The sequence below is a fragment of the Loxodonta africana genome, chromosome 4, assembly GCF_030014295.1.
Source record: "Loxodonta africana isolate mLoxAfr1 chromosome 4, mLoxAfr1.hap2, whole genome shotgun sequence".
Taxonomy (NCBI): domain Eukaryota; kingdom Metazoa; phylum Chordata; class Mammalia; order Proboscidea; family Elephantidae; genus Loxodonta; species Loxodonta africana.
This window is the reverse complement of record NC_087345.1, coordinates 91,321,356-91,338,580: the sequence shown is the minus strand read 5'-3', so window position 1 is coordinate 91,338,580 and position 17,225 is coordinate 91,321,356. Positions and strand designations below refer to the sequence as shown.

The following is a 17,225-nucleotide window of genomic DNA, read 5'->3' as shown; positions in this document are numbered from 1 at the left end:
AAATGTTCATATTTACAGGTTTCATAAGACTAGGATGTTTTCCAACTATGAAAATTTTGATAGTAATATGTATCAGAAAAAAAAATCATGGAGGTATACTTGACTTTTCAACAGTTACCACTTATCAGGAGTACCAGTCTTTCTTTAGAGTCTGTAAATACTGACATTTATAATATTTGAGACCTTTTCGTGAAGCAATTTCCTTTAACCGTTTCCCAAGACCTGGGATTTCCATTACATCAGAGCACAGTGCAGCGATGGCATGTTAACTCTGCAGGTTACAGGACTTTACTTTGACATCAGCACCACTAAGATGAGATCTGTGTAGCAGATGGCCATGTTTGACCAGAGTGGTTTCTCCAGGAGCTATTTGACCCTAATTTTCTCACACAGTTTGTTAGTACTATTGAAAGTTGATGTCAGAGATGAATATGGTGGAGGATGTAGATTTATGAGAAAAAACTTTTTTCTTGAAATGAGTCAAATCCAAACTAGTATTACGTTTGAAGCTGTGGTTGATCTGATGCAGTATCCTTGGTTAGGGAAATCGTAGGGCCCTTCTTAAGTTATTAAGTTGGCAGTATTTGTGTGATTTCATGATGATACTTTTAAAATGACATTTTAATGGAGATATTTAGAAAGTGTCATCTGTTGTTTTTGCAGCTGTTGTAAGGTTTATATCTACTTCTTTTAAAATAGAATAATGAAGAGTACATAGATTTGGGCACAGCCGTCCATTTACTTTCATTGTAAATTTGGACATTTGGTGTTCATTTTCATCATTTATTCTGTTGTCACCTGAATTGCTTGGCACTTGGATATGGGAGTGAGGTTAGGGAATGACACCCTAAGTGTGTTAGCCTTTATTTCATTTCCTCAGATGAATCTAGAGAGGATCGTGGCTGGCCCTTGGATCACATTTGGCTGGTTAAAGTTAATAATTCACAACATTAGGTTAATAAAATACTTGATTTGTGCTCAGGAAATCAGTATATTGTTGAAATTATTTGAAAGAACATTGTTGTCACTGGAGTTTGATAATTGCCAGGTACCAGTGGGTTCCATGAATGTCATCACACAAGTGGCAGTGCATTACTGTTAGATTTGGGGGCATAGGTGTGCTCACTTTCACTCCCCTACTGTGCTCATTATCTTTCCTCCACAGGATGCTGGAGGTCAGCAGATTGGCTTCTTACTAGGAAGCTGTGGTATTGCCTTAGCTCTTACCAGTGAAGTTTGTCTGAAGGGGCTGCCAAAAACCCAGAATGGAGAAATAGTACAATTTAAAGGTTAGTAATAATTGTACCCGAATTATCAGCCAAAAGTTAAAGCTGAGTGCTTTTGCTAGTCTTATAGTTTGATAATAGCTAAGTACTTAACCATATTTTTAAAATTTAACTCTCAAAATCTTATGAAGTAGGTACCGTGATTATCCCCATTTTATAGGCGAGGAAAACTGAGGCACAGAGAGGTTAAGTAACTTACCCAAAGTTACAGCTAATAAATGGCAGAGCAGCAATTTGAACCCATATCTGTCTGATTCCACAACCCATACCCTTAACCATTATGCTGGTGGTTGGAAAAAGCTACCACTCTGTACACTAAAGCTAAATATAGAGACAGAGGATAGACCACTAACCCCAGTGGACTTCCACTGCCAAGTGGACCTCCCATTTGTTGTAATTTCAAGCCCTGGAATCAGCATATGGAGTGATTTTACTTTTAAGAGAAGATACAATTGCCTGGTGATTTATCACTGAAAACTAATAAAAGTATTCTACTGATTGTAGAATGTCCTCAGATTTTATAATTCAATCTCTTGGAATTTAAAATGGCCCGTTCAATGTGAATGTGTTCCCTGATGGCTTAGGCAATTCAATTTTTACTTTGGGTTTGATATAGGTTGGCCCCGGCTCAAATGGGTTGTAACAGATTCCAAATACCTTTCAAAGCCACCTAAGGACTGGCAGCCCCACATCTCACCTGCTGGTATAGAGCCGGCATACATTGAGGTAAGTCCTGAGGCTGTAGAACACACATTCTGGCTTTTATTTGGCTTGGTTGCCATTTTACAAAAGGGAAAATGAACTTTTTCAGTTTTAATGGTGAGAGATCCTCCTGCTGTGTTAGATTTCCATCTGTTGACTTGTAAAATGCCCCATAGTGGACCTTCTCTTGTAATTATTTTTATCATAAATACACATTGAAGAGAAGGACAGCAAAGAAATTGATCCTTGCCACATAAGAAAGTTACAAAAGGCTCTGGAGAAATAGAAAAATTTAAAAATGATTTACTGGCATGATTTAAATATTTAAGAAATGAGTTGCTCTGTTCCTTTTTTTTTTTTTTCTTTTTACGCTGAGTGGGAGGAGGCAAGAGAATGGAGAAGTGAAGGAGGAAAAGAACAGATTCAACAAATGAAAGATAAAGAGCAACATTTAGTGTTGCAGGTTAGTGCAGGAGCTTGAATCATTGGTAACACGATGCAGTTGAAGGATTAAGCCCTGCTCATGCCAGGCACCAGGCTGAGTGCTTTAAATGCATTATCTCATTCAGTCCTCACAGGTATTCTGTGAAGTGGGGGCTATTAGTAAGCCTTTTTTTAATAGATGAGGAGACTGACTTAAAAGAACTTGAATAACTGACCAAAGGTCACATGACTTAAATGTGGCAGAGCTGGGACTCAAACTCAGGTTTGTCTGACTCTGAAAACTATACTCTTCACAGCTCTGTATCCTGCTTGAGACATCTTAATAAATGCTCAGCCACACTTTGCTAAATTAATGAATAAACAAATTAATAAATTTTAAAAAGAGAAGATTAATAAATTTTAAGAAGAGAGAGAACAAGTATAGACAACTCTTCAAATAATTAGGCCAAAAGGGAAGAGAGTGGGCAGTAGCTTTGAGGGGTAATGGGGTAATATTGGGTGCAAGGAGGGTCATCTTCAGGGTGGAAGACATCTGAGTATGATGAAATGACAGACAAGTAAACAGACATTTGAAATACCAAATTTAGTCATCAGCTGTCAGTCCATGTCATCTCTCACTTTATCCTCTTTAAAATTGTATACTCATTGACTTCCTGGACCACCTTCTCTCAGTTCTCCTACTTCAGTGAGCAGTCCTTTTCAATCTTCTTTATCAGGTCTTCCTAAAAGAAGAAGAGCCCCGGGGCTCAGTCCTCATACCTTTTCTCCATTTATGTTCAGGTCCAGGTCCATGTTTCACATGCCACGTAATGTCTATTTGGGTAACGTCCAACCCCATAGATGCCTGTGGTCCCATAAGGTTATAATAGAGTTCAGAAATCCCTATCAGAGAACGGAACGTAATGGATATAACTGGACACAGTGAATGCGACAGCTTCCTGCATGCAACACATGTATCTCATGTCTCTTGTGTAAAAAGCGATTGCTCTGCCAGGAGTATAGTGGTACAGCACCTATGTAACCTATAATACATATGTCTTGATAGTCATAATAAACACCTGTGTTACTGGCTTATGTATGTACTGTACTGTGCTTTCTATTGTTATTTGAACGTGGACTTTCCCATACTTACAAATAAAAAGTTTACTGTATAACAGTGTATGTTTGCAGTCATAGGCAGCAGCATCCAATCTCGTGTATTGCATGTCTTTGGAGTGTTGTAGCATTATCTCTCTGTGTAATTTTCTTTTGAAAATATTACTGCGAAGTTCATCATGGCTCTCAAACGCAGCAAAACCAGCACTTAGCAATAGCAGCAGCAAGAGGCAGAGGGGAAGTGTCGGTTTGTAAGTGAAACAAAAGGGTATTAAACATCACAAAGGTGGAAAATCGGTGCATGCTAGCTATTGCTTACTATTTAAGCACGTTCAAAGAACATCCAAATCACATAACGTCCTATTTCACAGAATGTATTGTGGATGTTAAGCCATGCATGACAGTATATTGCTTATATGGTTTCAACTTCCAAATTTATATCTCCAGGCCAGGGCATCTCTCCTGAAATGCAAACTCAAATACCCAGTTGCTTGCTCTCTCATCTTCAGTGGATGTCTAATAGGAATCTTAGGCTTAAAAGGTCAAAACCAAGCTCTTGATTTTCCTACCCGGAGTACCCTTAGCCCAGTAAGTGATATCCATTCCTCCAGTTGTTCAGTCCAAAAATCTTAGAGTCGTCTTTCTCTCAAATCCTGTATCCAGTCCATAAGTAAGATTGTCAGGTCTTCCCTCTGAACCCAGAATCCAGCCATTTCTCACTGCCTCTTCCTGATCCTCGTCACCTTCATCTTCTGCCTGGATTATCCTAAAATAGGTTCCTCCCTGCTCTTCTTGCTTCTTCCCTTGCCCCTCATAGTCTCTTTTTTCTGAACAGCAAGCTAGAGTGATTTTATTGAAATATAAGTCGGATCATAACACTTTTCAGCTCAAAACCCTCCAAAAGCTTTCCATCTCGCTTGGAGTATCAGCTAAAGTGCTTACAAAGGCCTACGAGGCCCTACGTGATCTCTGATTTCGTTTCCTGTCACTCTTACCTTCACCCACTTCTTGGCAGCTGCTGTAACCTTCTTGCTGTTCTTGAGCACACCAAGCACTGTGCTGCGTCAAGCCTTGGCTCCTGCTGTCCATCTGCTTAGGGTACATGCCTCTCAGGCATCCGCATGACTCAGTTTCTGCCTTTCTTCCAGTCTGTGCTCAGATACTATATCATCAGCGAGACCTTCCCTGATGACTTTATGTAAGACAGCATTTTTACCCACAGTCCTTAATCCTCTTATCCTGCTTTATCTTTCTTAAAATTTATCATCATCTGAAATATTATATATACATTTTTTAATGTATGTCTTGATTAGAATGTAAGCTTCAGGGTAGGAACTGTGCCTCTTTAGTTTACTACAATATCCTGAGCTGCTAAAACAGTGTTTGGCCCATTTTATATTATTTAGTAAGTACTTAATACATATGTGTTAAATGAATGAATACTATTGAGATACATAGGATGTGTGATTAACTCAGCTTTATGGAGTTAGGGAAAATTTCCTTGAGAAAATGAAGTCTAAGTTAAGTCCTGTATCAAATAGGAATTTGTCAGATGAAGAAAAGCAGGAAAGGTATTCCAAATGAGGGAATGTGTTAAGAGGCATAGAGTTGAGAAGGAGGATCCCAAGTGAAAGTTGCAGGTTAATTCAGAATAGCAGGAGCCCAGAATGTAGAGGGCAGTGGGTCTACAAGAGGCCAGAAAGCTAGGCAAGGGTCACGTAATGAAGGTCCTTATATGGTTTACTCGTGAGTTTGAAATATCCTGCATAGTAGGGAGCTATTAAAAGGTTTTAAGAAGAACAGTGATAAGACCAAACTTGTTATAAAAAGATGTCTCTGGTTAAGAAGGAAAATAGGAAGACCAGATTTTCAGTTATCTGTTCCCATGGTAGGAGGGATGGAGAGGAGTGGATGGAGTTGAGAGATGATAAGGATGTAGAACGGGTGGGACTTGGTGACTGACCCTGGAGAGGGAGGGGGCAGGAATGATTCTTAGGTTTCTGGCTTGGGCAGCTGGGTAGGTGGTGGTGGCCTTTAGTAAGAAAATGCAGCAGAAAGATGTTTGTCATGGGGAGGGGGACGAAGAGTACAGTGTTGGACACATTGATTTTCACAGGACTATGGGACATTCAAGGGAAACAATTGGCCTGTGGGCCTAGATCTCTGGAGAGAGGTCTGGGTTGCAGATAGAGAATTGGACTGTGGTACCTGATGGGAATAAAGTGAAGAGAGAAGAGGAGGGAGTGGAGAACTTTCAGCAATCTCTGAAGGGATGGAAACCAAAAGTGGAGTAGGGAGAGGGGAGGAGAAAGTGTCAAGAAAGGGAGAAGTCAGGGATGTCAAATGCTGCAGAAAGGTCTGATAAAATAAAGTATGCAGAATGTCCTTTGGATTTAATAATCAAAAAGTTGATGATCTTGGTAAAAGCAACTCGACTGGAACATTGAGGGTAAAAGCAAAATTATAGTTTGAATAGATCATTGATAGGTCTCTCCCTACCAGACTGGGAGCTTCTCATGGACAGGGGCCACATCTGACACCCTTTAACTCTGCGGTGCCAGCTTGACGTGTATCTAATACCCTGCTTCTGTGAATGCAGCTCAAGTTACTGGTTTGTTTTAGCTCTTTTAGCAGCCACTTCACACTGATGACTAATTAAACTTTTAAGTCTTTTTCACACATTTATTGAGCTTTGTCATTCCCCAGTCCTATCCTTGCATCACGAGTTGCATAGCCTGAAATATTCATATTAAAATGTTAAGTTCAGCCCATTATCTATCTTACCTAGATTTTATTTTTTGGATTCTTGTTATGTCATCTCTGAGTTACATTTAAAATAACCCATTTTATTGTGTTTCTTATGTTTTTGTTTTGTTTTGTTTTTTTCCCTTAGTATAAAACAAGCAAAGAAGGGAGTGTAATGGGAGTTACAGTGTCCCGGCTTGCAATGTTGTCTCACTGCCAAGCTCTGTCCCAGGCCTGCAATTATTCTGAAGGTCAGACTTTATCCCATGACTGCCCTCATTGTTTAGCTTCAGATATATGTGGCTATGAGCAGAGTGCTCAGTGATTGGATTCCATTTAATGACCAAATTCAGAGTGAAATGTTCTAAGACACATTCTTGGCTTACTTTTGTTTTCTTCTTCTTTTTTTTTTTTTTTTTAACAAATATGCTGTAATGTAAAAGAACCAGAATTCTGGGCAAACCAAATATGTGAAGCATGACTTATAGAATGCAGGAATAGAAAACCCTGATTAAAACCATGTGTTTATTAGCTGCAGAATGCCAGGTATCTCTGTCTTTCCGTGTGTCTAGAGCCCTAAGGCTCTACATTTGGAATTAGAGTCAAAGAAATTTAGTTACCAAGAAGCACACATTAAGGCACAAAAAAGTATTTTTATGGTTGATATATATTGTGTAATGACTAATTGCCTTAGAATGTTCTTTGCAATATTAATTTTTTTTAGTGTTTTATTTTCTTTTGTAAAATGAAACAAGTTAATACATGTCCATTACAGAGCAACATTCTTGTCTGGTTAAAAAACAATAATGGAAACAAATCAAAATACCCAACAATAGGGACTGATTACATTATAATATAGTCATGTAATGGATTCTGCTCTGAGACATTGAAAATCATGTCCTTGAATCTTAAGGATATGGGGAAATTGTTTCAGTGTATCATTTAAGTGGGGAAAAATTAGAAACAGCAATAAATACCAATTTTGTTTTGTTAAATATCTATATGTAAATATGCCTATAATTGTGTGTGTGTAGATACACATCTGTGTATTTACGTGCACACACAGAGAGCAGTTTTTTATTTTCTCTAGGAAGTATAATTTTTTACATGTATTTCTGAAATTTTCAAAATTTCTAAAGTAAACATGTGTTCCTTTCCTGATTAGGAAAAAATAATCCTCTCTCGGGAGACCGTGCCTAAGTCATAAGGATTTTCTAACTCATTGCCTATGCTGTGACCACATCACCCTGTGGTCACGCCCCCTCCCTGCCAGTTCCAGGGAACCATCCCACAATCAAAAGTCCTTGAGAGCTTTTCGTCATTTCTTCAGAAGCACCAAATCAGTTGTTATAGTAGGGACAAGTGACATCATTTTTCTACTTAACACTAATGATGATATCCTTGTGTTTTTCCTTTATTCTCTATTTTAGGGGAAACGGTAGTAAATGTTTTAGACTTCAAGAAGGATGCTGGTCTGTGGCATGGCATGTTTGCGGTAAGCTACTCAGAGTTAAGGCCTTAAATGTAAATTGTGCTTCAAATTAAGGTCACTATGCATTCTGTGTAGTTAGACCATCTCTCAGTGCTTGTTTGAAAGTGCCCAAAAGATTAGGAGTATTTTCCAGAGGAATCTGGTTTTATAATACAAGTGGTAATAAAAGAAAATAAGAGAGAGAGAGAACGTAATTCTGTTTTTTCTTCATTGTGTGTTTGGGCATACCTTTCATATGTGTGTAGGAGAAGTTAGGATCAAAAATTTTAAAAACTTCTATGATAGCCCAAAGTCTGAAAGATTCTGCAAATGGCTATATAATTTATTTAGGGTGAAAAGAAAAGAAAAGCATGTTGGAGATTTACCTCTTTTCTGATGAAAGGGTTACATAAATATATTGAGAACTTGGCAACTGTGGCTAGTAATATCTAACCTTTCCATTGGACAAAAACGTACTGAATGACTGCCATGCATAAGCTACATGCTGCTGCTAAAGACTAGGGTAACAAGGTAGACCAGGATATTTTCTGTAACAGGAACAGATAACATGCTGTGAGAATTAGAGACAAATGAGGCCCCTCCAGCTCAGGGCTTTCAGGCAGTTTTTATGGAGGAGGTGACAGTTGAGTTAGACTTTGAAACTGAGCAAGACTTAGCCATATAGAGATTTTGTGGGAGTGGAGGTAGAGGAGACATTTTAAGTGGGAAAAGCCACCATATGCATTGTGCCGATTAGGAGGAGAAAGAAAAGAAATAGAGAATCCTGGGGTTGAAAAGACCTTAGAGAGCATTTAGCCCGACTTCCTTACACATTGCAGGGGTCTGAGGAGGAGTAGGAAATGAAGCATGAAGGGAAAAGGGGATCGCCTGTCACTCAGGACCCCCCAATTAGTAAGAGCATTATTCCTTGAGTGTACCTATTTTTTAGCTCTTTTCTGAGCACTTCCTGTTTTCTTTTTTCATTTGAGGGTAGGGGTTTGCTTAAAACCCCTGGCAAGGAGTTAAGGGAAGTCTCCTCCTGTGAATACAAAGGGCAAGATAGGAACATACGTGAAGATACTGCCAAATTGCCCTCCAACCCACTAAGTGCTTTCGTCATGCTCATGCTTGCCACATACCACAAAGTGTTGCAGGTGACAAAGCAAGAAATCAGAGTTTCCCTAAACGCCAAACATCAGCTTTTCCCTGAAATCCAAAAGTTTGTCACCATAACTAGAATCTTGGAAGCAGAGAGGAAGAGGTTTCTTTGGGCCATTTAGGTGGTGAGTGAGATGGCCAGTCTCAAGAGCAGGGCTTACTTACTCTGCCAGGCTAGGTCTCTTTAGGACAGGGGTCCCATTGATGTTTGGTGTGGGTGGCAGGAGAGACACCAAATTACATGATACCTCAGCTCACTCAGCTTTTTCTACCCAAACACCTAACAGGTCTGGGCAGGACCTCCTGTAGGGAACGGGGAAACTTTGATTTCTTGCTTTGTTGTATGCAACCCTTTGTGGTATGTGGCAAGCACGAGCATGACGAAAGCACTTAGTGGGTTGGAGGGCAATTTGGCAGTATCTGTTAAAATTTAACAAGTGTACAACCCGTGACTCAGCAGTACCGCTTTTCTGTATCAGCTCCAGAGAAACACTTGCACTCATGCCCAGGGAAGTGAGTACAAAGATATTCATTGCAACATTGCTTGTAGTAGCAAAAAATCATCAACGACAGGGGAATGCCTAAATAAACTGCGGTATAAGCCGTACCATGAAATACTGTACAGCAGTACAGAAGAATTAGGAGTATCTGTGTACCAATGTGCATAGATTTAGCTCTAAAACAATTTGTTAAGTGAAAAAAAAAAAAAGCAAGGTGCTGATATATGTATAGTATGATTCCTTTATGTTAAAAATACTTGATATTTCTGTTGGGGCAAATATATATCTAGATGCATAGAAAAAGGACTGGAAGGATACATACCAAATTCACAGCAGTGATTACCACTGGGTAAGAAGAAGCAAAGGAAGGAACTAGGTTTGGAGTTAGGTATTGAAAGTGACTTCAGCCTTATAGCTAATGTTTTGGATTTTTTTCAAAGAGAATGTATTTGATTATTATATAATTAAAATGATCAGTGAAGTGTCAATTCAGTTTTAAAATGCTAATAATGTGTTAGGTATTGATTGCTCTATTATCTTTCTTTGCTTTTCAGAATATAATGAATAAGATGCATACAATCAGTGTACCATACTCTGTTATGAAGACCTGTCCTCTCTCTTGGGTCCAGCGAGTACATACCCACAAAGGTAGTCACACATAGCATCTAAGCTTCAATTATGTGACCGCTTGAATTAAGATTTCGAGGATTTTCAGATCGCCCTTCTAGAGACACATGTCCGTGTCTGTGTTTAACACATTTTAGAGTTCAGTTACTGTAGAATTAGGTATGTTATATATGTTGATGTCCTTTCTTAAGAATTGAAGTGGATTCTCTTGAATCAGTGTTAGATTTATTGAGTGTTCTGATACTCAGAGTTTCTTTGCCTAGGATGCTGTAGCCTGGCTAGAAGTTGCGGTGAGCAAACAGTTGTGTGTGCAGTTGCCTAAATGTGGTGCTTTCTGCCTGTAAGCACCTGACACAATTTCTTTGAAATCGTTTTATTTTCTCTGAGTGAAACCTGATACCTAAAATATGTAAACATAGCTTTAGTGCCGTACATTAATTACCTATCAGCTTTAGCGTGTGCATGTGTGTTAACTTTATTCCTCTTGCATTTGTAGCCAAAGTAGCATTAGTAAAATGCCGAGACTTGCACTGGGCTATGATGGCACATCGGGACCAACGAGATGTGAGCTTGAGTTCCCTCCGAATGTTAATCGTGACTGATGGGGCTAATCCCTGTGAGTGTTTCTAGCATGCGGGTCTGGGAATATTCTTTCCTTTGGTTGTCTCCCCCCACCCCCGCTTCTGTACGCTTTTTAAAAAACATCTTTATTGAGATATAATTCACATACCCTAATATTCACCCAGGGCTCCCTGGGTGAATTAGGCTTTAAATGATTAAGCATTAGATACTAACTGAAAGGCTGGACTACTAACCAAAAGGCTGACGATCTGAACCCACCTGGAGATGCCTCAGAAGTAAGACTTGGCAACATGTTTCCAAGAGGTCACAGCCTTGAAAATCCTATGGAGCAGTTCTACTCTGCATACGTGGGGTCACCAGGAGTCAGAATTGACTCAACTGCAACTAACAACAACAACATTCACCCATTTAAAGTGTACAGTTCAGTGGTTTTAGTATATTCACAAAGTTATACAATCATCCCCATGATCTAAGTTTAGAACATTTTCATGGCCCCGAATAGAAACCCCATACCCATGAGCAGTCGCTCTCCATTTCTCTCCCACTGTCCCCCAGCACTAGGCAACCACTAATCTACTTTCCGGCTCTCTAAATTTGCCTACTCTGGACATTTCACAGGAATGGAATCATATTTTGTGTCTGACTTCCTGCACTAAGCATAATGTTTTCAAGGTTCATCCATGTTGTAGCATATATCAGTACTTCATTCCTTTTTATTGCCAAATAAAATCCCGTTGTGTGGATAGACCACATTTTATTTATTCATTCATCATGTGATGAATCTACAGACTTTTAAAATCACTCCTTCTTGCTCACTCATTTATATTGTTTTTCTCTCATGTAACTGTGGGTGTCCTTAAATAAGGGGAGCAATATGCCAGTGACTGGATGTAATCACGTACACTCCCCTAGCAGCAAATCAAAGGTGTGTGCGAAAGCTTTTAGAGACCTTACTGTGTTGCCTGCTCTTCCCCACAAGCACAGAGATGCCGAATTTGCCATGGTTTGAGCTTTATAACCTCAAAAACTTAATTTCTAGAATGAGTTAAAGTGCCAGGTACTATGCCGGTTTATCACAAATGGACTTTGATCATTAGTCACATTGATCATTCTGGTTTAAAATACAGACACGTGATCGGCCTCAATAAGAAAAAAGTCCTAGAGCACCACCTAGAAGAGTGTGGGACTAAGCCGACGTTGTGCCGCGTTGGCTGTACCCGTTACACTTCACGGAGGGTTGCTAAATTATAAACTGGCTGCAAGTTGCCTGTAGCATTATCTCTGATACTGATTTGCAGGTTTGCTAAGAGCAGCCTCTTGTTTCAAGTTGTAACTTTAAATAGTCTCAGTAACTTTTCACAGGCTGAATGAGCATTAATTTGTCCTTGATATGCATCAAAACATCTCCCGGGCACAGTAAAATGTTTGTGTGGAATTAATGAAGTACAATGAGAGTGCTCATGAGAAACAAATGTGTCAGCTCCCCACTGTTTTTTACCAGTTTTCTGCAGTAATGAAATCACAGTTTCCGCTTTCACATTGATCTGTTCCAACTCCTTAGGGTCTGTGTCATCCTGTGATGCCTTCTTGAGTCTGTTCCAAAGCCATGGACTGAAACCTGAGGCCATCTGTCCATGTGCTACGTCGGCTGAAGCCATGACTGTAGCAATCCGCAGGTATTGTTCAGTGTCAGATGCTGTTGATGAATGTTACAACGTGAAATGCAAATATTTACCAGGCGATGACAAGGGTGCTAACTAATTTTCTGCCTTATAAGCCTAAAAGTGAAAGTTACTTTGTAAAATAGTTCTAAGCATCTCATTTATTTTTCCCACTGTTGCCTTAAATGGTAACTGGTAAACTGAACATTTACTGTAATTTTTCTCATCTCGTATTTCTGAATTAGTTCTTTTTCTGTGTTGTGGTGTTCTTCAGAATCCTTAGCGAGCATCTTAGACTAGAAATAGGCTGTTCTTGATTGTGTCTTAAGTAAGGAAAGTACATTTATAGTACACCCAAAACCAAGATGTTCTTTTTTTTTTTAGCCATAAACTACTGTCTTTTGGAGATCCCCCTCCCTTTTCTTTTTTGCTGAAAATATACACAACAAAACAAACACTCATTCACCAGTTTTTATATGTGCAATTCAGTGAGGCAGGTTACATACTTCACATTGTGTCACCATTCAACTATCTCTACCCATGTTGTTTAACCACCACTAGCATAGGCTCTCTGCCCCGTGGAGTTCTCATCTTTTGTCAGTTTCATTTCATATAGATAATTCTTTAAAAGAACTCAATGCGCAAGGCAAACATTCCGTATTGAGTTAAGCTATTGTTTTGAATGAGTGTTTGTTTTGTTGTGTATATTAAAAAAAAGGATCTCCAAAAGACAGCATTTTATGATCTTAAAGAAAAAGAACAAACTTGTTTAGTTTAAAAATAACTTTGGGGGATAGTTTTGATTCAAGATTTAAAAATTGTTTACAGGCAATAGATTTAGGGGTTCACTTGGTCTCAATGGATCCTGCAAGTCTGGTTTCTATGAGAAATTAAAGTTCTGGTCCACATTTCTTCTCCTTTTGATCAAGATCAATCTATTAGGCCAACACCAAGACATTCTTAACAACTGATTAAAATTTACTTTCTCCACCTAACAGAAAGTTGACCGTTCTTTACATATGTGAATTTGATTAATTTAGCATATTTTTGGTGGGTAAAATAGGAACTTTTTTGGTATCATAGCCAGAGGAAATTTTATTTTCCTACGTATTCATACTCTTCTCTGATAACATTTAATTTGGCAAACTTGATGGATTTATTTTCTTTCCAGGCCTGGAGTTCCAGGGGCCCCTTTGCCGGGAAGAGCCATTCTCTCAATGAATGGTTTGAGCTATGGGGTAATACGGGTAAATACTGAAGATAAAAATTCCGCACTGACAGTCCAGGATGTGGGACACGTAATGCCTGGTGGTGAGTTCTAAAGAGCACCATTTGGTTTTTTATAAAGATTTGTCATCAGAGATAGTACAGCCCAAGAAAATACGAGACCCAAAACCAGAAACCTACATTCAGTACTTAGTCACTTAATTTCTCAAAACCTCTCTAATAGGTACATGGTTATGCTTACCTTACCTTCCAGCAGTATTGTGTGGTTTTTTAATTGTGAACACTTCAAGTCTTCACCCAGGAAGCTCAGAACCAAGCGATACTAAAGTTATCTGGCTGTCACTGTAATTGCCAAGCCACTGGAACTGGCAGAAAGTTAAGAGTGCACTGCTTCCATGAGTGTTAGAGCTTGAGCCACCGAGGGGAAAAGCCAAATTAACCCGTTTCAGTGGACTTTGCAGTTATTTTTAATATGTCGCAGTCTTTAAAGCTTTAGTCTGCACCTGTTGTATGTAAATTTGCTGAACTGTAAAAATTATTTGTTTATCATCAAGGATAAAGATTGAGGTTTCCAGATATACTTGTGTAGTTTTAGGTCTATTTTTAATATCCCTGTTCAGTATTCGTACTTACTACCACTCAATAAATGTGAAGCTTTCCTGGGTCCACAAAGGGGAAGCTGTTACTTTGCAAAGGTTTTCCTGAATCACCACCCCTGCACCGTGTTTTCCGGCATTAGGAATGATGTGCATCGTGAGGCCAGATGGACCTCCCCAACTCTGCAGAACAGATGAAATTGGAGAAATCTGTGTTAGCTCCAGGACAGGAGGCATGATGTACTTTGGGCTTGCTGGTGTGACAAAAAATACATTTGAGGTACATGATATTGCAGCTTTACAGGGAAAATGTTTGATGTGGTCGGGGTGTCACCTGGCAGATCAGCTGGCTGATGGGAATAGCACAGTGCGGTGGTTGAGAGCATGCACTCTAGAGTTAGACTGCCTGAGATTGAATCCTGACTCTGCCACTCACTAGCTGACTTTGGGTGAGCTGCTTCACCTCTGTGCCCCGATTTCCTTATCCGTAAAATGAGAGTAATGATAGTACCTACCTCATACGATTGTTATGAGGATTAGATAAATTAATGTTTATACCCATGCTTAGGACAGTGACTGATGCACGGGAAATGCTAGCTCTGGTGGTGCAATGGTTAAGAGCTTGACTACTAACCAAAAGGTTGACGGTTTGAACTCACTCAGCAGTTCTGTAGGAGAAATGACTTGGCGATCTGCTCCCGTAAAGATTTCAGCCTAGGAAACCTATAGGGCAGTTCTACTTTGTCACATGGTGTCCCTATGAGTCGGAATCAACTCAGCAACACCCAATAACAACCAAAAAAAGCCATTGTCATGGAGTCAATTCCACCTCACAGCAACGAGTACCTGTTAAATAAAGGAATAGTAAGAGGCCTCACAAAGTGACATTCACTTTGGTGAATTTGCCATGGTTTGAGCTTTATAGCCTCAAAAACTTAATTTTGAGAACACAGTGAGAACGGATCCATCTGTCAAGAGTAGACGCAAGGTAACTAAGTTTATAAAGACTGATATAAACCAGAGTGCCAGCTTACTGATCAGAAATGAGGACCTGTCATGTCACAGGGGTCAGGTTGCTCACATTATTCATTTTTCATTCAGACAGATATTTACTGAGCACCTTCTATATGTCTGGCACTATTCTAGATACTTGGAATACATCAGGACACAGAACAAAGCTTCTCAGAGAGCTTATATTCTGGTGGAACTAGCACATTGTAGATAGACTAGCACATTTTTTCCTGCAGACAGCTCTGCGTGAGAAGCCAAATTGTAAAGAGAAGTTTGCCTGGAAATCAGAACAGGGTAATTAATTGTCTGTATCTCGTAATTGGAATTAACTTGCTTCAGGGTAACTTTTAGTGACCAGAGTGCTTCAGTATGGGCCGTGTCGCCTGTGCCAGTGCACAGGGCTTATATGAGCACTGCCAATTTTCAGTTCTTTGAAATTCCTTTTTCTATAATCTAGTGTTCTCAGTGTGGCAGGGTACATTCATCTATCATCCCATTTGTTGTAGAGTAGAACTGCTCCATAGGATTTTCTTGACTGTAACCTTTATGGAAGCAGTTCACCAGGCATTGTGGGCTCCATTTTTATAGCTGAAGAAACTGAGGCTCTGAGAAGTTCAGGACCTTGCCCACACTTACTGGTGAGTGGCAGAGCCAAAATCGAACTATGTCTGACTCCAGGGGCTATGCTGTACATCTGGCATGTGATGGTGTATAACAGAGCTGTTATATAAAATGAGCTATATAGGTTCTTGCTAACTTGGGAGGGTATCCAAGGTATGTGAAAAAGCAGATTGCAAAACAGTGTGTATAGTGCAATCCCTTTTTTAAAACAAACTCTTAATATGTTAATGTGTTTAAAAAAAAGTTTGGGGAGATAAGCAACAAACTATAAATGTTTGCTCTCTCTTAAGGGGGTTGGATTACTGGATTCTGTATTCATATAATTTTTATTTTCAACATACGTGTATTACTGTTGTAATTTTTTTTAAAAAAAGACTTGAAAAATCAAATACATTTTTTAAGGAAAAAGTGATGGTTTTCACTTTTTTCCTGTTTTCTTTAAGGTGATTCCAGTGAATTCTGCAGGCGCTCCTGTTGGGGACGTGCCATTCATCCGGTCAGGATTGCTGGGGTTTGTCGGGCCGGTCAGTGATGCTTTCACGTTCATATTAATACAATGGATCCAAATATTTGGACTTTAATTCACAGAACAGAATAAATTCTTATTAGTCCAAGACTGTTACAGGGCCACTTAATCCATGTTTGAAACAATTTCCTATGAGAATGTCATGAAATGAGTTGATGTTTATTGCTTCTGTTATTCCAGTTCATTTTACCTCTTTAAACTAAGACATTTTTTATTTAAACTGTCTACAAAATCTTATCAGATGGAAGCAACATCACCTTTATAAGCCTGAAACAATCTTCCCAATCTTTTCCTAATTCCAGTATTAAATGAATTAACATTTTTCTCCTGTGTACCCACCCACTGAATAGGTACAGAAAATGAATTAATACGTAATAGCAGTTGGGAAAATAAACTATGCTTGAGTAGAATCCCTGGTTGTTTCTTATAAAATTCCTCCCCAAGAATAAATACGAATAAATTCCCTTCTTGTGTACAGTAAGATCCCCATTGATTGTAAGATATCTCCTGACTTCACAGATGTTGAGTTTTTAAACAATGTCTTAGAATCCATACAATTGTGGTATTGTTTTCTTTCTTATATTTCTGATGAGATTTACTTCAAGCAGGAAGTAAAATGTCTTTTATCATGGAAATCAAGATAAATCATTGTTACCTTTCAGGGTAGCTTGGTGTTTGTGGTTGGAAAAATAGATGGATTACTGATGGTTAGTGGTCGAAGGCATAATGCCGATGACATTGTTGCTACTGGACTGGCTGTAGAATCAATAAAGACTGTTTATAGAGGAAGGTGAGTAGTACAAAGTTCAAGTGTTAGCACTTCTACTTAATTCTAAATATATCTTTATATTGTGCTTTGAGTTGTATTCTGCAGATTTTCTTTCTAAGTGATTAGATTATTTTTGGTTAAGCATATCAGAAGCCTGGCTTTGAATGTATATTTTAAGACAGCTGCTTCTTTGGCTATAATGAG

The 17,225-nt window shown here is 39.0% G+C and overlaps 1 protein-coding gene across 4 annotated transcripts in view; it reads left to right on the top strand.

Annotated features, from left to right (window-relative positions):
- The window catches only part of DIP2B (disco interacting protein 2 homolog B), a 267,785-nt gene that overhangs the window by 169,374 nt on the left and 81,186 nt on the right, over positions 1–17,225 (top strand). For all 4 annotated transcript variants that reach the window (XR_010321855.1, XM_064284237.1, XM_064284236.1 and 1 more), the window contains 11 exons: positions 1,166–1,289; positions 1,903–2,012; positions 6,421–6,523; positions 7,703–7,767; positions 9,956–10,049; positions 10,525–10,644; positions 12,172–12,286; positions 13,443–13,582; positions 14,238–14,374; positions 16,170–16,250; positions 16,915–17,042. Coding sequence is in view for 3 of the 4 variants with exons in the window: in XM_064284237.1 (XP_064140307.1) it covers positions 1,166–1,289; positions 1,903–2,012; positions 6,421–6,523; positions 7,703–7,767; positions 9,956–10,049; positions 10,525–10,644; positions 12,172–12,286; positions 13,443–13,582; positions 14,238–14,374; positions 16,170–16,250; positions 16,915–17,042 (1,217 nt within the window). In the remaining variant the exon portion in view is untranslated. The remainder of the gene's footprint in view (positions 1–1,165; positions 1,290–1,902; positions 2,013–6,420; positions 6,524–7,702; positions 7,768–9,955; positions 10,050–10,524; positions 10,645–12,171; positions 12,287–13,442; positions 13,583–14,237; positions 14,375–16,169; positions 16,251–16,914; positions 17,043–17,225) is intronic.